Source organism: Lipophrys pholis (genome assembly GCF_963383615.2).
Source record: "Lipophrys pholis genome assembly, chromosome: 12".
NCBI classification, from domain to species: domain Eukaryota; kingdom Metazoa; phylum Chordata; class Actinopteri; order Blenniiformes; family Blenniidae; genus Lipophrys; species Lipophrys pholis.
Window position 1 is genome coordinate 29,132,106 of NC_137641.1, and position 22,099 is coordinate 29,154,204.

The following is a 22,099-nucleotide window of genomic DNA, read 5'->3' on the forward strand; positions in this document are numbered from 1 at the left end:
GATTACTCAACGCGCTCGTGTTGCACTCCAGAGCCGAAGCCAAGGGGTTTCAGGTGTAAACGTGACGGTCTGTTCCAACCTGCCCCGTGGCCCTCCGTCTCCAGATGCAGTCTGGTGGGAGGGCGGGTTTCGGTTGACAAGTCTGAGCGAAAGTGGAGGAAAAGGAGGTGTGTGAACAGGGTATAGTTGCCCTCGTGTCGAGAGTGTTTGAACGTGTGAGTGAGCCTGTATGTGTGTGTGTGTGTGTGTGTGTGTGTGTATGCGTGTATGTGGGGGGGAGCTTCTCTCATTTCTGTTATTTGACCACTAATTTTCAAGGTGAACTCCCATTTTAATTTACACTGAGGATCTGAAGTCTATTGTACAACTCCAGCCTATCACATAACTCCAGGCAGTTCCGGTTGTTCTGCTGCCCATTCATTCATCACCCAATATGTTGAGAGGGATTTCTTTGACATTGAATATGGATCTGAGACGGACGCTCGAGGTCCTGGAGGGCCAAATTAGACGTATTCTTCCTTCTCTTAGGTTTGCAGGTGAAACTTAATGGAAGAGGATCAGCGTCTCCAAAGTTTTCCAGACCTTTCCAAGAGATGCAATGGGCTTAGTTAATTATCCCATAGCGCCTCCCAGTGGATAAATATCACCCTGCCTGCCCTAAAGAGGTTTTTTTAATTTGTAGAAAGTTGAAATACAAGAGGTGTTTTTACTTTTTTCCGTGGACAGACAATATATATGGTGTATGTGTGAGAGCTCATCTAATAACCTTATTAAAATGGCTTTTAATAAGTGTTTGCCACATTGGAATATCAGTACAAAAGAACCAAATTTTAATAAAAATGAAACGTGACGAACTAAACAGACAGACGCTAAGATGAGACAAGACAAGAAATAAAAAATACACAATACAAATCACTGCAAGTCGAGATATATATAAAAAAAAAATGTTACCAAGCAAACTGTGAGTAAGTACAATAGAACAATTTAACCAGGTTGCATGTCCGAAAAGGAGTGGGAAGAAATATATCTTATGAAATCCCACACCTTCCCCATTGTAAATATAATCAATTCATTTAAACATGATAGAACTATTATTATAAGACTTCTTATCTGATGAAAAGGCATAAATAAATGACTTTTTTTTAAACTAAAGTATAATCCTAATTATGGGGGGATAGTATTCAAATTCTGACATGGTTTCTTCTTGTTATTATTTGGTATATTCTTATTTTGTGGAAAATTAAACTATAAATCGATTCATTAAAAAAAAAAAAACTACAACATTACACTGACCTCTTCTAAGCCCCGCCCATCCGTGACGTCGGCGTTGTTTGGCCCGTGACGCTGCTTGTACACGTAGCCTAGTAGGATGTGTCTTTTGAAGATGGTGGCGGTGTGTCAGACTCGCTGTCCACGACATTTGTAAGAATTTACTCGCACCTTTTACACATTTCCGACTCCGGGTAAGAGCGACCAGGCAACAGAGCCACCCGATGCCTCACTCTGGAGGTCCAATTCCGCTGTCTGGCACCGCCGCCGAACTGTTACCGCTGGAAGTGAGCTCGCGCTAAGTTAGCCGGCTGTGCTAACTAAGGCGATGCTAATGCTAAGTGACCAGGCAGTGAACCTGTTAAATTCTGCTCGACGAGCTGTAACCCAGCTCCGTGGTCTCCTGTCAGGGCTCGGGTTGAAACATTACAATGACTTTCTGGGAGATTGCCGGGCCTCCGGGGTGAAAATTGATGTGACTTTGGTTGTCGGGTGTTTTTTGTTTTTTTTTTGCTCGGTGTGGCGTTTCCAGGACGTGTAGCCATTAGCCGCCGAGCCTCTCTGGAACCGTTTTACCTTTCTAATTTGGTTTAGCGTTCGACTAGAAGTTGACGTGTTGGTACGTTGGCGGTGCTAACGTGTGCCTGCAGGGGATCTCTGCCTCTGTGGATGAAATTTATAACCGCGACCGGTTGAAAGATCCGAACTCCCGTTGGTGGAGCAGGTCATCTGACCCACACCGCTTCAACTTTGTTATTGATCTGCCTCACGACATTTCTATTGCCCACTTGAAACGCCCCACTGATCACATTATGTCCTTACAGCATAGAATAGAATAGAATGCCTTTTATTGTCACTTGTACTAGGTACAGTGAGAGTATTTTGACAGCATTATGACGGCAGACGATTGTAATTGCTGCAGTTATTCTTGAATGCAACGCACCTATTAGCCTCTCATTTGGAACAATTGAAAGAAGGACTCCTTCCACAGTAACAATTAAGAAAAACATAATCAGCTCATCTTATAATCTAGCCTGAGAAGGAACTTTACAATATACGTTTATTGTACCTTGGTACAGTGTATGATTTTCTGGTGAACATTGATAACCTAATAACCATTTCTGTGTTATTTATTAGAATATAATTTCATTTTGTCTCAAACTCTAAATGTAATCATGGTTCTATTTTGTCTACTAAACCCGAGTCATATAAGTCGTCCTCTTATTGGAGTTTGGTTCAACTTGTGAAAGTAATGCAATCATTCCAGACGTGAAAAAGCAAGGCGATATTTTCTTTCCTGGCACAGTTCTTCAGGGGTGATGTTAAAGTTGCCACGTTGTACTATATGTTTAATCAAGCAGCCCAGACTACAACACAAATAAAGGTGTGGCTAAGTCCATTCAAGATGTTTACCTTTCTGTAACCATTCCCTCTTTTCTTCTTTATATCCAGCTACGTCAGACTTTAGGATCTTCAGTGGTATCCACAAGCGTGACCTGGTCCTCAGGCCTGTTCAATCTGCGGACATGCAGCCCCCTCCTCGGACTGGACCTCCAGGAGCGTCTGGCCCTCCTCCTCCCACCGGGCCCAATATGTTCCGCAGGACCAGGCCCCACAAGCATGCAGCAGCAGCAGCAGCTACTGCTGCAATGCCTCCTGCTGCCCAACCCCTGACAGACCCTTTTGCTTTTGTTCGAGCTCCTCCTACCATGCCTTCAGGTGGTCTCCCAACAATACCAAACAACAATGCTTCACCAGCGCAAGCACCACCTAATCTCATGTATTCCCAACCTGGCCCGGGTCTTCCTCCAGAGCCACACACATTGGAGGGCACCCCAGCTGCCCCTCTTGGACCACCACCTTCCTCTCTGCCAGGGGTGACCTTGTTTAATCCTCACAATACTGCAGCTCCGGGTTGTTTCCCAGCGCCAGGTTCTGCATTTGCAACCCCAAATACTGAACAGGGCTATTTTAATTCGAGTGAAGCTGCACCATCCATGTCCACAGAACCACCACCTACAGCACCACCCCCTGCACATAATCAGATACCATTTAACCAAGAGTTTCATGGACAGCCCCCACCTCTCGCTGCACCCTTCCAGCCAATGCCTCCCACCACCTCTTCCTCCCAGTGGGCCCCGGATAATGGAAGTCGACCGCCATCTGTTCAAAACTATTTCCAGCCAACTAGTGACCCTCAACCACAGCCGTATAATGTACCTCCACAGCCTCAGATGTACCCCTCACACAGCCCATCCCCACATCACAGTGCCCTCACCCCTCCAACCCATCCTGGGCATCTGCCGAATCAGGCTCCTTTTCCTCCTCAGAACCCTGTAAATGCCCCCGGTTCACAATGGCCGGACCCAAATGCACCCCCGCAGCATAATTCTCATTTGCAGATGCAGAGTTACTTCAGTCAGACCTCTGCAACCCAAGACTCGTGGCTTAGCCAAATTCCACAAGACTCTGGCTACCACCAAATGAGCACCCCGCTTGGTCACTCTCAGACCCATCCAGATCCTTCTGGGTCACAACATGCATCCTACACGGGTCCTGGGCCCAGTTCTACCCCTGTTTCGGTTCCATACGCTCAGGAATCTGGTACACTCTCAATGTTCTTCAAAGATAACGACGTGGAAAACGAAGAAACACTGGCAGGAGAGCGAAATAAGGCAGTTAATGGTATTGCTGGGTCTTTTCAGCCTCACAGCAACCCACAAGCCCCCAGTGGCCAGGTAGATGTCTCTTTGGATTATCATGGCGCTCCTCCTCAAGATCGCTCACACTTACCTTACATGAATGATGGCAGTCATCAATTGCAGTCCACTGCCCAAAACCCTCCGGATTCCCAATTTGATCTCGTGGAGAATTTGGAGTGTGTCCCGAATCAGGAAGTTTTGCCCAGTGAACTGCTCGGCCACACGGCCGCTGTAACACCTCCTCATGGGGTAGACCAGTTTGAAACCGGGCCCAACCTGGAGACTCCAGATTCAATTCCAAGACCAATCAGATCTGCCAGCGTGTCTTCGAACTACAGCAATATCAGCCACGGAAGTGGAACTGGCACCCGTCGGCACCAGGGAGTCATGGGTACTTTCATTCAGCAGGAAAGTCCACGTCTCGCTGACGATGTCACCTTGCCTGCTGCCACTGGAGGCTACTTTGAACAGATTGACACTTCTCCAGCTGGAGATACCGGTGTGCAGCTGAGCTCAGTTGAGCAGACGTGGCCTCCCACGCCCAGCCCGCCCAAACCAACTGGTACTTTTCAGGCCAGTGCTAATAGTTCTTTTGAACCTGTGCGCTCACATGGAGTCGGGGTGCGCCCCGCTGAGGTCGATAAGGCTAAAATGGTGGCTGAAGGGGTTGCAGATTGTGCACCTGGCAACTTGGAGCAGCCACCAGATAACATGGAGAACATTTATGGCGCCGGGCACCCTTTACCGACTGGGGCTGCTGGTGGGACGCCTCACGTGTCACACCCGGTGGCACACTCCCACTCTCGACCTTCTTCTCGTGCTTTTGGGGCTAGTCGGCCCTGTGAGAGCCCTGCCACGACTCTGTGGGCTCAGAGCGACCCTGCAAGCTTGGGTGCTAACATCCTCCTCGCCCCCGCAGCTCCAACTGTTCTCGCGCCTTTACGAGAACCCAGTGCTGACATTATCCAGCCTCCAGAGGACGGCCCTCTGGACCTGCACCCTTCACAGGGACTTAAGCCAGCCCCCCAGCAGAACTCAGAAAACCTCGAAAATCCACCAAAGGTGAGTGAGCCAGAGCCGTCCGACTCTCAAGGCAACCTGGGCTATGCGTCTCTTCTCCTGTCGAGCTCCTTCCAGCAGCCTGTTTTGATTGCGCCGCCTGTGTCGAATTACAGCGTGATTTCTCCCAGTTCTCCTGCTCAAGCAGCCAATCAAAGTAGCCTTAGGGAAACTACGCCACCCGTGAGACCACTCGCACACGGTGCTAGTACTTCCCAAGCACCCCCTGTTACCTCTAATCAAAGTCCCCTTTTGGCTCCTGGACCCGTGAGCTTCGCTCCGTCAGCTTCTAACCAGGGCCCGCTCAATCTGACTCGAGAAAACGTTGCAGCCGCAGCACCAGAATTTGTAGCTCAGCCGCAGTCTCTGCAGGCCCGCCCTCCACTTTCCAGGGGTCAATCGCAAAATAGTGATAGTCACTCCGCTTTACAAGTTAATTCACAAGCATCTTCCGTGACCCCTACTGCTTCAAATCATAATCAGCCCTCAAATTATGAACTGCTTGATTTTTCTATGCACCAATCACAAGCCCAAAGCCAACCACCTGGCCCTCTTTCCTCTCTCCACGAGTCTCCGCAGTCCAGTAATGGATTTTACCTACAGGTCACCAAAGATGCTCAGCAGGGGGCACGAGCAGAAGGAACTATTCCTGTCCAGACCTCTGTTGCTTCATCTGTCCCACAGGGGCCACCAACACCTTTGCAGGTGGCTCCAAACACCCAGCAGTCCCTGAATGAACCTCCAAAGGCTTCAGATCCTCAGGCTGTGTCACAGGGGCCAAAAGATGCTCCTCCTGGCCCCGTGAGTGGAGCACAGCCTCCCCAAGGCCAGTATTCAGTTCCACCACAGGGGCCTCCTGCAGGAAGTGCTGCCTACCCCGCTCCTGCCTCCACGTACCCTCCAGGACCTCGAGGACCGGCACCTCCAGGTGCCTCCCAACCAGCTCCGACAGAACCTCCTCGACCACCTTCTGCTGCAGGCAGCAACCACAGTTACGCACCTCCTCCAGCACCGGCGCAGATGTATGGGGGCTATTATGGCAATTACGGAGAATACACAGATGGCAGAGCACCATACCCTCCCTCTCAGTACCCACCTCCACCCGGGGATCCAAGGGCACAGGCTTATTATCAAGTAAGTGTCAAGTCATGTATTTTCAAACCTTGACCATCCACAGTGCTGGTGTGAGGATCATTCATCGTCACCTTTTGCTCTAAGATCACGGTTAGTGTTTTGCTTTTCCCCCTCCTTCTCTCTCGCTCTATCTCTCTCTCAGGATGCTTCATACAGGAACAGAGGAGATCAGTGGTATGGCAGATATGACGCCCAGAGTCAAGCTTATCGAGATCCAAACTATCCGTACAGAGAGCCACAGCCAGAACGACCCAGTTCTCGAACCAGTCAGTACTCTGACAGACCTTCATCCAGGTTAGTTAAACTCTTTATCACTCTCGTCCCATCGTTTTAATTTGATAATTCATTACTGTAGGTTGCTAGTGAGTAATCTGAGTCTGATTTTAAAATAAGTTTTGTTTGTTGTTTGTACTTGACTTTTAACTTTTTATTTCTTCTTCACCATAGGCAAGGCTATTCTGATGAATACCAGAGAGCAAACCGAAGTGCCTACAATGAATATTATGCAGATTATCCCAAGCACTATGATCAAGCAGGTATGAGTTACAGAAATAAAGTAATTTACTTTAAGACACAATACTTTTAATTTACATTCAACTCATAACTTAAAAAAATGCAACAAAAAATTCATGTGTAATTTTATCTGACACCCTTTTCTATTATTTCTGTGTGTGTGAGAAGCATACAACTATGGACAGTATGACCCACGGTACGGAGGATACTATAATCAGGCCTACTGGGCTAACTATGACGACGCCTACAGAGGCAGCTACTATAATCAACAGGCGTATCCTCCCAGGTACGAACATAGTCCTTTTTATTAACAATGAAGTGATGTGTGGTCGTAAAGTTCTTTCTCTGTTGATTTTTCATTTGGCAACAGGTAAATAAGGTTGTATTTCCTGTCAGTTCAGGGAAAACGCATCAAAAATGAAGTTTGAGGTTGATGACTGGTATAAGCTGTTGGTTGTTTTTTTTTGGTTTGTTTATGCGTTACACTTTCCACTCGCAGGAAAGACGGCTACGACGACCAGTGGCGGTACTACCCCGGCTACGATACCAGTTTTGATGATGATTACCGTCGCCGGGGCGAAGCGTACGGGGACGACTTTGACCGCCGCAGCGTCCACAGCGAGCAGTCGGCTCACAGCGTGCACAGCTCGCACAGTCACCACAGCAGACGGAGCAGCTTCAGTTCGCGATCTCAACAGGTCGGGGTTTTTTAGCTTTTGTTTGTTTTATCCATGTCTGTTGTGTCCATGTTGTTAAGATTCAAAGATGGAAGCGCCAGTGCTGATTTCAGCTGCTTTATTTTAGGCCGTGATCCCAAGACAGCGTTTTTCAAGTGAAAGGTGAAACTGAAAGCTAAAATGCAAAAACAATGCATTTTCTCTGGAAACGTTGTCGTGTAGCCGGGGGCCCCAGTTTATTTACTTTCTCCAACACTTCAGTCTCTCTTAATCAACTGATCAACTCCTAAAATCACTCATAACATGTCCAAAAATATTAAAAGTGTTAACTGGAGACCAACAATAAACTTTTCAAGTATGACCTCAAAAGTTTCCATCTTACTGGTTTTATTTGCTCGTAGCCGCTACAGGAAATTCTTCATACGGTTTGAGACTGAAGCAGAAGTAGCTGCTTTGCTGCAGACTCTTCTGGCCCTGATTTAGTTTCCTGCTTAAAACTGGAATTATTCAAATTGAGAGACTTGCTGGAAATCGCTTACAGTAAACCCCAGAAAATGGTTTTCATTCTAAAGTCAAGTAGGAAGGACGATGCCGCTTGTCTGAGCTGCTGAGTCTCTTTTAACCATTATTATTGACTTCCAAACGAGTTGACCTTATTTTCTGTTATTGACGTTTTCCGCAGTTTTGTCCTGATTAGCTGTGAGCAACAGAGATTATTTTTAAACTTGTATTTTATTCACAGTTACAAAGTTGTACCTAGTGTTTTACTCACAATTCGATGGATGGATATTACTTTTATGACAAATTGCGTCCGTCTGTCCTGTCCGGAGTGCAACAGCCCTTCATTGAGATGGAGCTGACAGATTCTCCCTGTTGGTGACTATATTGATTTATATGCGATCCCACCGGACTGCAGTCAAAAAACAGGGACTGAGCATAACAGTGACACAAACAAACAAGTGAAACAGACATTATCACTATCAAAAAAGAGTCTAAAAACACAAAAAAAAAAACCTTGGAAAATACCTGCTTCATCTGTAATCATCATGTCTATCGTTGAATCGTTCATGCAGAGCCAGGGATACCGCAGCCAGCCTGACCTGGTTTCGGCAGTTTACGACAACACATCTTCCACTCTGGCTGTGGACTACTCCTACGGGCAGTACCCCAATCAGACAGACGCCTCCCAGAACTACAGCCAGTACCCTTACACCTCTGAATACACGGCAGACAGCACCTGGATCGCCCCGGAGCAGCGTAAGTACTCCCACCTTTAGTTTTCTCTCCGTGTTTATTTAGCACGTGAATTAAATGTTAAAAAACTCAGATTCTCATTTCACCTTTAGCTCCTCCACGACCTGTGACCCCGGAGAAGTACACCATACCCCACCGCTGTGCTCGCTTCGGACCAGGCGGTCATCTGGTTCAGGTTCTGCCCAACCTTCCTTCAGCTGGTCAGCCTGCTCTGGTTGATATCTACAATCTGGAGGTACATGTCCAACAAACCAATGTTTAGTTTATTCACTCTCATTTTAGAAGGAATGCACATTTAGATTCATAATATTATTATTTTGGATTATATATACTTGAATGAGCTGTTGTAATGATGAAAGCAGACTTCGTTCCTTCTGAAATGAAAAAGTAGTATATTTTTTTTCTTTTTCAAAGATATAATACATGCAGGCTTGTAATTTGGTGATCTAGATCCGAGAATAGAATAATGTAAAAGATATCTTAAATATAAGTTGATCTTATGTCGTTTTTTGTTTTTTTTTAAAGACTATGCTGCAAGATACTCGGGATCAAGCAGAGCTCAGATCTTTTCCAGGACCACTTGTCAAGTAAGTGTATTGACCTACTTTAACTCTTCATTCATTACATCGTTTTCACCGTTTCTGCCGTTTCCATGCAAACAGACATTGTTTTCATAATGTTGCTGTCTAAAAGGGGTCATAGACAAATTCAGTTTTAAATGACAACAGAACCCGTGGAAAGAGCCAGTGGTTCTTCTAGTCTACTGGAGCTGACATGCCAGAAGCAGACAAAATAATGAAAACACCTTTCGGTGTATTCAAGAGACAAGAATATTACAGCATCGTGAGATCGCTGTATGTGAAAAGTAATGTTGTTTCAATAAGTCCATGCTGTCCTGTCTCTCATCTTGACGTGCCATCAGAGAGGAGACTCATAAAGTGGACGTGATCAAGTTCTCCCAGAACAAGGCTCTGGAGTGCTCCCGTGATAACAACCTCCTGGACAGAGACTCCGCTCGCCTCCTGTGGGACTTCATCATGCTGCTGTGTCGACAGAACGGGGTACAGTTGTGCATAACGTTGAACTCCAGGAAGTTATTACATTAGCCTGCGGTCACATGCTCACGGTCTCATTGTTGTTTCGTCCAGACTGTGGTGGGAACGGACATCGCTGACCTCTTGCTGAAGGAGCATCGCTCTGTCTGGCTCCCCGGCAAAAGTCCTAACGAAGCCAACCTGATCGACTTTAACAACGAGCCGCTGGCCCGAGCGGAGGAAGAGCCGGGAGCCGGACCTCTGTCGCTCCTGTCAGACACTTTCATGACGGTCCCAGAGAACATCGGCAAGGAAACGGAGCGTTTCAGGGAGCTGCTACTCTTTGGCCGCAAGAAGGTAAGACGTATTCAAAACACTGGGTTGTAGTGATTTTAGATGAAATTCAGGAGATGTGAAATGTTCCCATCTTTGACTGTGTGCCAGGATGCACTGGAAGCAGCCATGAAGGGAGGTCTCTGGGGTCACGCCCTGTTGTTGGCCAGTAAGATGGACAACAGGACACATGCACGCGTTATGACAAGGTAAATTAACGGTGATAAACGGTGGATTGTGAGCTTAATGGGTTTGTTGCTACAAACAGGTTTGTTTCCTTTAGGTTTGCCAACAGTTTACCCATCAATGATCCTCTTCAGACGGTTTACCAGCTGATGTCTGGGAGGATGCCTGCATCTGCCACTGTTAGTACTCTCTCAATGATTTCAGAAGTAAGTATACCTGCAGAAGTTGTAATCTGCATGTTTTTATTCCCTGTGTTCCCTCAGTGCTGCGGAGAGGAGAAATGGGGCGACTGGCGCCCTCACCTGGCCATGGTGCTGTCCAACCTCACCCACACGCTCGACCTGGACACTCGCACAATCACCACCATGGGGGACACTCTCGGTGGGACATCATCTAAAAGCCTGATCTCTTTTATTCCACGCCGCCACGGTCATTCCCTGACGCTCGGCTCTGATCTTGTCTTGTTCCAGCATCCAAAGGGCTGATGGACGCCGCACACTTCTGCTACTTGATGGCTCAAGTTGGCCTCGGCGTTTTCACAAAGAAGAGCACCAAAATGGTTTTGATCGGCTCCAACCACAGGTCGGCCGCCAAGAGATCGCCACACGCGTACCTTTGCAGAGGAGAAAAATGCACGTTAAACTTTGTTTGTGGTTCCTTCCCTTTCAGTTTGCCGTTCTACCAATTTGCGACCAACGAAGCGATCCAGAGAACGGAGGCCTACGAGTATGCTCAGTCTCTTGGTTCCCATCCCTGTTCGCTGCCCAATTTCCAGGTCGGTAACATTCACCACATGACTGATACGAGCAGCTGTAATAAATGGAATCCTCACACTTAAGCAGATGTTTTATCTGCATTTCTGTAGCTTACCGCACGATGACAATGATGTTCACTCGAGATTATTTTATCTATTAAGCCTTCGGTTACAGTTTCGTTTAGTTGCTCAGATGGATGAATGAATCGCAAAATGCGACAATTTTCTATTTTTTTTTTTTTAACAATTTTCAATCAGTCAGCGTGGATGTTGGTAGTACTCATGAAAAAACACGGTTGTTTATTTTTTGCCTCCCATCAGGTTTTCAAGTTGATCTATGCATGTCGTCTGGCTGAAGCCGGCCTGAGCGCTCAGGCCTTCCATTACTGTGAAGTCATTTCCAGGACTGTCCTCATGCAGCCGGCCTACTTCTCTCCTGTTTTCATCAGCCAGGTTATACAAGTATGGACCCATTTCTACTTTGGTTATTCATGTGCAGGCATCACAGATGTGGGGAAATGAAGAAACCGAATGCATACATGTGATTTTCTGTTTTCTTTCTTTGCCAGATGTCTGAGAAGCTGCGCTTCTTTGATCCTCAACTGAAGGAGAGGCCGGAGCAGGAGCTGTTCAACGAGCCTGAATGGCTGATTCACCTCCGGCAACTGGATGGACAGTTCAGGGTAAGAAGAGAATTTAGTTTTAGTCACACGTGGTTGTTTTCTTTCTAATGCATCCAACAGAAATTTACATTTTAGCTTTATTAAGACTGTGGATTTTCCTAATAGTTGATGTAAAATATGCCCAAAGAAAGAAGGGTGGATTTCCATAATTCACCAGATTTATAGAGGACTTGTTAACTGTTTATTATATGACAGTGCCTAAAAACTTCAGTGTGTTTTTACTTTAAACTTAGTCGAGAAACGGAACCAAACTTAGTGAAGAGAAATAGTTTGAAACTTATTGTAGAAATGGATTCAAATGTCGTCTAGGAATATCTCAAAACTTAGTCTAAAATAGGTTGAAACTTCTAAAACGGGTCCAAACGTAGTTTAGAAACAGGTTCAGACTTCAGAGTCCAAAATTAGTCTTAGAAAGGTCAGTTTAGTGCAGAAAGGGGTCAGAACCGTGAAGAAACGGGTCCAAACTTGGTATCCCAACGTATCGGGTCCCAACGTAGTTCAGAATCAGGATCAGAATCACACTTGGTGTAGAAAGAGGCCTGAAGTTGTGGTGTGGATACGGTCAATGACTTTAGATGAATGTGGTGCACATTTAACAATTGTTGTTCATCTTGTAGACGGGTGTGATCACATACAGTGCGGTCAGAACAACTCCCACACAGTTCGACTGCAGCAGCCCCACCTCTGACATGGACCAGCCAAGTCCTCCTGAACCGTACACCATGCCTTTGGAGGTGGACGGGCCGACCCCCGACAACCCACTCATGAGCTCATTACTGCCGGGCGGTCCGCCACAGGCAGTGCAGTTGATGCCTCCTGGTGTGTAGACGTGTGAAACGCTGGCGGACTTTCTTCTCTGGAAAATAATCCAACAGGCGTCACATGTAATAATCTTTTCTTTTCTTCCAGCTCCCACGTCCATACTCCAAGATGGGATGGCCCCCCCTCAGCATTTAACCCCAAATGATGTCCCCCAGTTCTACCCAGTACCCCCCACCGGGCCGCCAGGCCAGGTCCCCAGCACGGGCTACCCTCCACACGATCCAGGCTACGCCCCTCCCGCCTTTCAGCCTCAGCCTGAGCAGTTGGAGATGTATCCGGGAGCCCACCAGCAGCCGTGTCCGCCTCCACACGTGGGCCAGATGTCACCGAGCGTGCTCACTCAGGGGCCACATTCGCCCGTGCAGATGAACCCGCCGCCACTCCAGATGCCTCAGCACATGCCTCAGCACATGCCTCAGCACATGCCCCCGTCTCCCGGGCACATGCCGCCCGTAGATCTGCCGCTACAGGCTCCGCCGGAGATGCAGATTCCTCCGCCCATGTCGTCGTCTCCACGCCGGAGCTCCCTCACGCATCAGATGGATTTCTATGATCGCATGGCTCACATGGTGAGTGTCCGTCTGTCTGAATGTTTTATAAACTCCTTCATTGTGGAGAATCCTTACCACCTCGTCTTTGTGGCTCTGCAGGGTCCCGGGAGATCGCGGACTACGTCACAGTCTTCAATGCATATGGTGCGTTTTGTGTGTCATTTCTGATCCGTTTAAACTTTTCCACTCTTAATTCGGTGATGTCATATTTTTAATTGGGCTTTGAAATGTGTTCAACACCCCCTTCCTGAAGTGTCTCAAAACAAGAGAGAGAGAGAGCCTTTTGAGATAGTCCAGTGTTCTATATTCTTTTTGTTTTTGTCTTCCCTTGCACCAGGCACCAGGACGCCGCTCGCGTACGACCTCGGAGTCGTCCACTCACTCCGGTGGAAGAGAACGAAGCAACTCTTTCATCCAGCAGGTCTCGCCTCCTCCGCCGTCCATTCCCGAACAGACCCGCAAAGAAGAGGCCAAGAAAGCCAAGAAGGATTCTCCTAAAAAGGTTCATATTCACCCGTAATCCATCCATTTGATAATCCACCTTTTTTTTTTTATTTTTTTTTTTTAGCAGTTTTCATAATTGTTGTTGGGTTTTTCTCCGCGCAGGGTGGCAGCCGCGGCTGGCTGAGTTGGATCTACGGGAAAGGAAAGAATGAAGCCCACCTGCCGGACGACAAGAACAAATCTGTATGTTAGAGCTGATGTATATAAATGTTGCTCTTTGTTGTGCTTTGTGATGGGTTCACTCACCGCCGTCTCTACTGCCAGATTGTGTGGGACGAGCAGAAGCAGAAATGGGTGGACCTGAACGAGCCTGAGGAGGAGGTCTGAATCACCTCCACGTTTCTCTACAAGCCCGGGAGCTTGGTCGGTTACTCAGTTCTGCTGTTTTCTTTTTCTTTTTCTTTTTAATTGGTCAGAGTAAGCCTCCTCCTCCACCTCCACCTGGCTTCCCAAAGATGGCTCCAATGTACGGTCCCGGGGGTCCCGGAGGTCCAGGCGGGTTTTCTGCTCCCCCGAGTGGCGGTCCTCCGGTCAACATGTTCTCCAGGAAAGCTGGTAAATCAAAATATTTAATACAATATCACTTTGTATTAATAACAACTTCTTTTTATGCTGCTGAATTCTGAATTATATGTTATATATGGAATACTTAGTAGTCTTCTTAAAATCGTGACGTGAAAAGACTCGCACACACGTCTCGTTGTGTTTCAAGTCGCCAAATCATTTCACTGCCGCAGAGCGACCTGCTCTTTGTTTGCTTTGTTGCCACTCAGGGTTTGTGTTCCTGTGTCCTCAGGCACCAAGAGCAGATACGTGGACGTCCTGAATCCCAGCAGAGCGGCGAAAGCCGGCGGACTGGCCCCGGCGCCAGCTGACCTCTTCGCCCCTTTGGCACCGATGGCGATGAACGCCAACCTCTTTGTGCCTAGTTCAGGTGGCGATTCGAAAAATCACCGATGCAAGTCCGATGATTCCTGTTTGATTGTGAGATTAAATTTTGATTCTTTTTTTTTTTTTTTCCTTTTTGTCCCCGGTGCAGCTCCTGACGATCAACAACCGTTGGAAGGCTGCGAAGGAGGAAGTCAGGAGCAGAATTCACCAACATCGAGCGCCGCTCAACAGGTACTTATTACACCTTCCTGGAACAAAGTTTAAACTGAGGTACTCGGTAGTTTTATGGTTGAGTCACTGTAATAATCTGTCCATACTGTGGTCTGCCATCGTTGTTGTTCATAGTGGATTGCGTGTGTAGATTCATGACGGAAACAAAACAGCACCCACTTGTGGCCTTGTATGGTAACTACATCATTATAATCTCCTGTGGTCTAGATGTTCAACCCCACGCTGTTGCCGCCGGCGCCCGAAGGAGCTCCTGTGCCCGACGGCTCACAGTCGGGGGAGGTAAGATCCTCCTGGAGCTTCCTCTAATGCCTCTACTGACGATGGACGCTCGACAGCTAACAGCTTAGCACGTATCGTCTGCTCACACAACAAAACTACAACTGATTTTAAAAAAAGAAAGGAAAAGTACCATCGGAGCTCTTGCATGACGTTTTGAAAAAGAAAGTCTCTCCCATGTCTGTTTTTGGGGAGGCATAACGCCGAGTTAATTCATTTTCATTTAGAACTGGTAGGAAATGGAGGTTGATTTTAATCCAGTGAATGGGAGATTTAATAATCTGGGTTTGTGTTTTTATGTGTGTGTCTGCTGTTTTTTACCCCCCCCCCTCCCCCGCTGTCTTCAGCTCTCACGTTCTAGCTCAATGAGTTCTTTATCACGCGAAGTGAGTCAGCATTTAAACCAGGTACCTTCTATCTGGGCCTCAAACGGTCCAACTCTAACCACCGCCTGACCCCCCCCCCACCCCACCACCACCCCCCCCACCCCGCTCTCCATATCACCAGCAGCATGCTCCGTCACTCCTTCACAAAGTGTCACCGCCGCCCGTTTAATCAGCATGTCTGCCTGCCGGCTGCCTCCAGCATCGCCCTCTGGAAACCTGCAACCATTGATTATTTTACACATCAGCCACACTGCTTCCATATTGGAATAATAATAGTTTATTTATTTGTTTGTTTATCTAGACCAGGGGTCTCCAACCCTGGGCCTCGAGGGCACCTGTCCTGCATGTTTTAGTTCTCTCCCTGCTACAGCATACCTGAATCTAAGGATGATGTCATCACCAAGGTTGTGAAAAAGCCCAATAACGAGCCTCTCATTGCAATCAGGTGTGATGCAACTGGGAGAGAGCTAAAACATGTAGGACAGGTGCCCTTGAGGACCGAGGTTGGAGATCCCTGATCTAGACCCTCTCGCCAATCTTTGTTCTTCTAAAATGTCACGGTGAAGCCAAACAGACTCGCGATTTCAGGTCTGCTCAAGAGCTCCGTCTCCGTGGAAACGGGTGGAAAACGCGCTGCCTCTGGGGAAACGGGGGGCGTGAAACTTTTCGAAAATGCTCCGATGCTGTCTCCATGGAAATGGGTTAAAATGCAACTTTTCGAAAAGGCAACAGGGGAAATCCAACTTTTCAAACGAAAAAAAAAAAAAACCCCGGCCCTGACACCGTCTCTGTGGAGACGATGGAAAAACAAAACTTTTAGAAAACCCATCTGTCTCCATGGAAGTCAGGGAACATCACGTAATAAATTCCGTCTCCGTGGAAACGAGGCAAAGCGCAACTTTTTCTAAATCGCTCCATCTCTGTGGAAACGACAACTTATCAAAACTTTTTGAAAACGCACCCGTCCCCATGGAAACCAGCATAATTGAAATGTTTTCAAAACGCCCACCCTCGGGTCTATGTGGAAACGGTAGCAAATGCAACTTTTCGAAAATGCGTGTGGCCGTAACACGTGAGACGTTTAGAAAAAAGCTCCTGAACCGAACTGTGCTGGAGGCGCCAGCAGGACGTCGCCTTGTCTTCATCACGTAGAAACTCCGCGGCTTCATTAACCAGCACCTAGCTTGCGTAGCGACTAAACGTCCCATGCGAGAGCGGTTGGTGAAACCGCCTCGCCGCCGCAGCGGCTGGACTGACTCTGTTTGTCCCCGGACAGAATCATCCTGGAGCCGCGCCCGCCGGAGGCGTCACCTTTTATAACCCTGCACAGTTTGCACAGGTGAGAGAAGCTCGTGTTTTCAAAACAAACGTGATCGATTGTTGTTGTTTTGTTTTGTTTTTTAATCACTTAATTAATGCTGCAGAGTGAAAGGTTTGGTTCATATCAGGAATTCCACTTCCTGTCAAACTATTTATACTTCAGTCGCCACGTTCAGACCAGAGACCTGATATTTAATAAATAATAAACACCAACAACTCAACTCCAGTTACAAACACAATTTTACTAAACCTGGAATGTTTATGAATTTAAAATGATAAAACAAATATATATTTATATATCTATATCTAGATATATAAATATAGAGAAATTCTTCATTACAATATATGTATATAAAACTAATGTGATTGAGGAAACAGGATAATTATGAAATTTGAACATGAAGAAGGGGAAGAATTAATTAAACAGGATTAAATAAGTTTTTCTAATTCTGACCCTTTTTCAGACACGTTGAACAAGAAGTGTGTTTTTCTGTTGGTTTTTGTTTTTGTATTTCCGTGATGTTTACGTTGGAGGTGTTTTGTCGTCCTCAGCCGGCTGCTCCATCGAGGGGCGGCCTCCGATCGGGGCGTCTGGGCGGCCAGCGGCAGTACCCAGCCATGAAGTGACGATGAAGTTAAGCTCCGCCCACCTGGATTTAAATGAAGCACATGGGCAAACTGCTCTCTGTCTTAAGGACCTTTTCTTTTTCTTTTTCTTTTTCTTTTTTTCGCCCGCAAAGCAAGAAGAGCATAATCACGGTTTCCTCAGTCTTCAACCTAACCTAGTTTATTGTTTAAACCGTGTTTCCTTGAAGGGCTCATGCATCCCATCACATGATTTAATAACAGATTCAACACTCATCCGTACTGAAAACTCACATTTACTGTTCCCGAAACACTGTTAACAATCATCCCCCTTTTCTGTCCAAACGTCTGTAATCGTGTGTGACGGACGGACGGACGGATAGAAAGAGAGAGAGAGAGAGAGAGAGAGATGATTTCATTTCATGTTGAGCTCGTCCAGGCAGCGCTCAGCTGTTCTCCTGTCGACTGGAGAAAACGGAGAAAGCTGCTGCTGCTCAGATATTTATTTAATTGTCCTCCGGCTCGTCACTTCTTCACTTTTCAGGAAGCGTTGAGGTGTTTGTTTGTTTGTTTGTTTGTTTTGTTTGTTTGTTCCACTGGGAGTTTCTCCTCCTCAGACTGAATCTCAGTCCTCAGAGCAGCAGGAATCTGGATCGAAGCTGCATTTTAAATGAATCTATCCAAATATTTGTATATCAGATTGATTGTATTTATGAGCTGTAGGCATAAATGTGTGTGTGTGTGTGTGTGTGTGTGTGTGTGTGTGTGTGTGTGTGTGTGTGTGTGTGTGTGTGTGTGTGTGCGTGTGTGTGTGTGTGTGTGCGTGTGTGTGTGTGGAGAGAGCCGACTAATTTTTCCTGACTAAATGCATTTACGATTGATGAGGTGACAAAGATCCATATTCTGATTGTTTGTAAAAGCCGCTTCTGCAGACCAATAAATCTAAATTGTCGCTGAGAGCTCATCGTATTTCTAAATACTTTTAATTCACCGTGTGGTTTTAATTCTGTCGTCCCAACGTGTCTTGATTTTATTAATTTTTTTTTTTTTTTCAGTTCACGATCTCTCATTTTGTTTCCGATGTTTTGTTTGTTTTTTTTTATTTCCTGGTGTTAAAGTCTGGACATAAACTGGTGAAAACAGAAAGGAAGAAACGAAAGGTAATAAAAGGTATTTTTTGCTCTGTAGCACTTTGAAAGACGCGTCTCCTCGTTTTATTCACCTGGAAACTCCTTTTTCCTCACGGAGCCAAAGAGAAGAAAACATGCAACTGTGTTCGTCTCTTGTGGGTCCAGACCTCCGTTTCTTTCCCTTTTTCTCCTATACTCTCTCTTTTTTTTCTCATTTTCAGTTTGACTCTTACGACATCTCTATCTCGCTTTCCCCCTGTCTTTCTGTATCTCTCTCTCTCTGTATCTCTGTCTCTCTCGTTCTGTCTTTCCCTCTGTCTCTCTCTCGGTCTCTGTCCATCTTTGTCTCTCCCTCTTGTCCTCTTCCTCTCTGGATCAAGCAGTGGTGACTGCCTGTCCACTGACTGGTCTCAGGTTGCCCCCCCCCCCCCCCCCCCCCCCCCCCCCCAGTGACATGTGACCACAGTCACGATCTGACACATCATCGTTATGTGAAACCCTGTGCAGTTTACAAGTCCACCACCAGGTGGCAGCACAACACCGACTATGCCGCACGTATTCTAATGGAACCATAAATATATATAATCTGGATGTTAAACGAAGATGCTCTAGAATCTGGTGTTAGTGTAGGACGATGCTCTACAATCTGGATGTTAGATAAAGAAGATGCTCTACAACCAAAATTTTAGAGGAAGATGCTCTAGAATCTGGATGTTAGACGAAGATGCTCTAGAATCTGGTGTTAGTGTAGGACAATGCTCTAAAATTTTGGTTGTAGAGCATCTTTAACATCCAAATTGTAGAGGTAGATGCTCTAGAATCTGAATGTTAGATAAAGACGATGCTTTATAATCTAGATGTTAGATAAAGAACATGCTCTATGATCTAGATGTTAGATAAAGAACATGCTCTATGATCTAGATGTTAGATAAAGAAGATGCTCTATGATCTGGATGTTAGTGAGAGGAAGATGCTCTATAATCATCTTGTACTGGCAGTAACTAGAGTCACAAAGAAACGAGCTGGCGGTGCGTTTTATTGTGTGATTAGTGTGCAGCAGACAGTAATAGTAATCCTCAGTAATCCTCTGGATACATCTACAGATGAGTGTCCGTATTAAAGCCCCTTATGGCCCCACCCAGGACCACCCAGCATGCTCTGCTGCGGGCGGAGAAATACAGATTACTGAAGAAATGTTTTCTCAAGTTCATCAGTTTTATTTCTGTGCATCAAATAAGATTATACAACAGAAACATTACTAATGCCTTTACTATTTAGCCAACGTAATGTATTTTTTTTTTTTTCAAAATATGTTCTCAATATATAAAACTCAAGCGTTTATTCAGGCGATGATGTTAACGGCTTAATCCATTTCTAACATCCAATACATGGTAATGTTTTAAGAATGAACTTTTAACACTAAACCATGTTTGACTTCCAGATTATAGAGCATCTTCTTCATCTATCATCTATAGAGCATCTTCCTCCTCTAACATCCAGATTCTAGAGCATCTTCTTCCATCTATCATCTATAGAGCATCTTCCTCCTCGAACATCCAGATTGTAGAGCATCTTCCTCGAACGTCCAGATTATAGAGCATCTTCTTCCATCTAGCACCTACAGAGCATCTCCCTCCTCTAACATCCAGATTGTAGAGCATCTTCCTAGAACGTCCAGATTATAGAGCATCTTCTTCCAACTAACATCTATAGAGCATCTTCCTCCTCCAACATCCAGATTGTAGAGCATCTTCCTCAAACGTCCAGATTATAGAGCATCTTCTTCCATCTAACATCTATAGAGCATCTTCCCCCTCTAACATCCAGATTGTAGAGCATCTTCCTCGAACGTCCAGATGATAGAGCATCTTCTTCCATCTAACATCTATAGAGCATCTTCCTCCTCTAACGTCAAGATTATAGAGCATCTTCTTCCATCTAACATCTATAGAACAGCTCCCCCTCTAACATCCAGATTGTAGAGCATCTTCCCTGAACATCCAGATTATAGAGCATCTTCTTCCATCTAACATCTATAGAGCATCTTCCTCCTCTAACGTCAAGATTATAGAGCATCTTCCCCGAACATCCAGATTATAGAGCATCTTCTTCCATCTAACATCTATAGAGCATCTTCCTCCTCTAACATCCAGACTGTAGAGTGTCTTCCTCTAACAACCAGATTATAGAGCATCTTTCTCCCACTGGCGTAACTTCAGCTATCCAGAGCGTCTGCTGTTATATAGTGACATCTAGTGGTTGCAGATGGTGTCTACCGCTATGATTTGATAGATAAATCTCACAACCAAATAACACCAAAGTGATTTATTGTCCAGAAAATACGGTAAATTAATGTCACTCAATAATAGCGTCTATATAAGAGGAGCAGCTGCTCTACCGTTTCATCGTGTCGGGCTGGAGGTCACTGGGAGGTCTCTCAGGGTTTACCCCCCCCCCTCCCCCACCCCCCCACACACTGTACAACATTCAGGTTTTAATACAATCAGCTTCATGTAAAGTTGTGTTCTTGTGGAAAAAGCAGTTTAGATTACTTATTTAGATTACCATTCACTTAAACTTTCAGTCTACATCCACTCTTCTCATATTAAACTGATATTAGAAATAACTATTTTATTACAATTACAGTAAAAAGATCCAAATTATACTTTTTTTATCCCTCGAAAAAATGTTTGATATAGCCTGATGTAAAATACTATCAAACACAAAATAAGTGTAAAATATATGTTGATCTGTTGTAAAATAAGCCTCGTTTATTAGGATTCGATGTTAATATAATTCAATTATATTAAAAAAAAAACATTCTCACACAGTTAAAATATTTATTGTTCAAATTAAATCAAGGGAATTTTTACTCTTCATACTTCCACTTTATTATGGTAAATATAAATAATATATTGAGCCGTAAGAAGAATAAATATTCGCTTATTATTTCAAAGAATTTGATCAGGTCTCTCAGCGGTGAGGAAATAGATCTGCTCCTACCGTTTAAGTTGTGTACTTATTTTTTAAATAATTTAACAGTTCTTGTGGAATACGTCTTTTTATTTCGGTACTAATCGAACGCTGAAAAAAAACAAAAAAAACAACAAGTAGAAACAACGTGTAAAGTTTTACAGTGGATCATGTACAGTACATTATCTGCAGCAGCTTTGCTCTGAAACACACACACACACACACACACACACACACACACACACACACACACACACAGAAGCAGTGTAACATCTGTTTGTTTGCCCTCCTGATGCACATCATCGCTTCACACAAATAGAAACTTACTTCTGCTTTTGTTTTCCACCTCAGCGTCACTTCATAGTGAAACACACTCAGACTCACAAGCATAAAAAATTTATGGAAATCTTTAGAACAAGATAAAAACTAAAGCTACACTAATTAATTATTACTGACACTAAAAATTTGGGTGCACTGAAATTTGCAAGACATAAACACATGCAATCTGCATACTTTTATGTAATTATTATATATGATACAAAGCATAAAAACACAAAAACAAACATTACATTGTTACATATTGCACTGTTATTACATAATACGGCTCTACACACCTGCATTTCATAGTAACTGTTGCAATATGTAACGAGTTGTTACAAAATGCGGTGTTATTATACATTGAGTTGAAAATGTATTACATTATTTCATATTGCACTGTTATTACATAATACGGCTCTACGCACCTGCTTTTCATAACTGTTGCAATATGTAACGAGTTGTTACAAAATGCAGCAACGTTTATTACGGTGTTATTATACATTGAGTTGAAAAT

General features: G+C 45.2%; 1 protein-coding gene across 2 annotated transcripts; it reads left to right on the forward strand.

The window, feature by feature from the left end:
• Positions 1 to 1,386: 1,386 nt before the first annotated feature.
• Positions 1,387 to 18,359, forward strand: sec16a (SEC16 homolog A, endoplasmic reticulum export factor). 2 transcript variants are annotated; one of them, XM_080476546.1, is made up of 31 exons: positions 1,387 to 1,422; positions 2,722 to 6,164; positions 6,307 to 6,458; positions 6,612 to 6,700; positions 6,846 to 6,963; positions 7,177 to 7,375; positions 8,428 to 8,611; positions 8,701 to 8,843; positions 9,134 to 9,195; positions 9,531 to 9,669; positions 9,757 to 9,999; positions 10,087 to 10,184; positions 10,259 to 10,340; positions 10,425 to 10,542; positions 10,632 to 10,743; positions 10,831 to 10,936; positions 11,237 to 11,377; positions 11,485 to 11,598; positions 12,216 to 12,417; positions 12,508 to 12,989; positions 13,071 to 13,115; positions 13,309 to 13,473; positions 13,578 to 13,658; positions 13,740 to 13,796; positions 13,892 to 14,030; positions 14,272 to 14,409; positions 14,515 to 14,597; positions 14,805 to 14,876; positions 15,221 to 15,280; positions 16,536 to 16,598; positions 17,132 to 18,359. In XM_080476546.1, exons 2-31 carry the CDS (start codon positions 2,796 to 2,798, stop codon positions 17,204 to 17,206), a joined length of 7,131 nt encoding a protein of 2,376 aa, XP_080332672.1. In that variant the 5' UTR covers positions 1,387 to 1,422; positions 2,722 to 2,795; the 3' UTR covers positions 17,207 to 18,359. The 2 variants fall into 2 exon arrangements, with proteins under 2 accessions (XP_080332672.1, XP_080332673.1); XM_080476547.1 differs by lacking the exon at positions 15,221 to 15,280.
• The last annotated feature ends 3,740 nt before the right edge of the window (positions 18,360 to 22,099 follow it).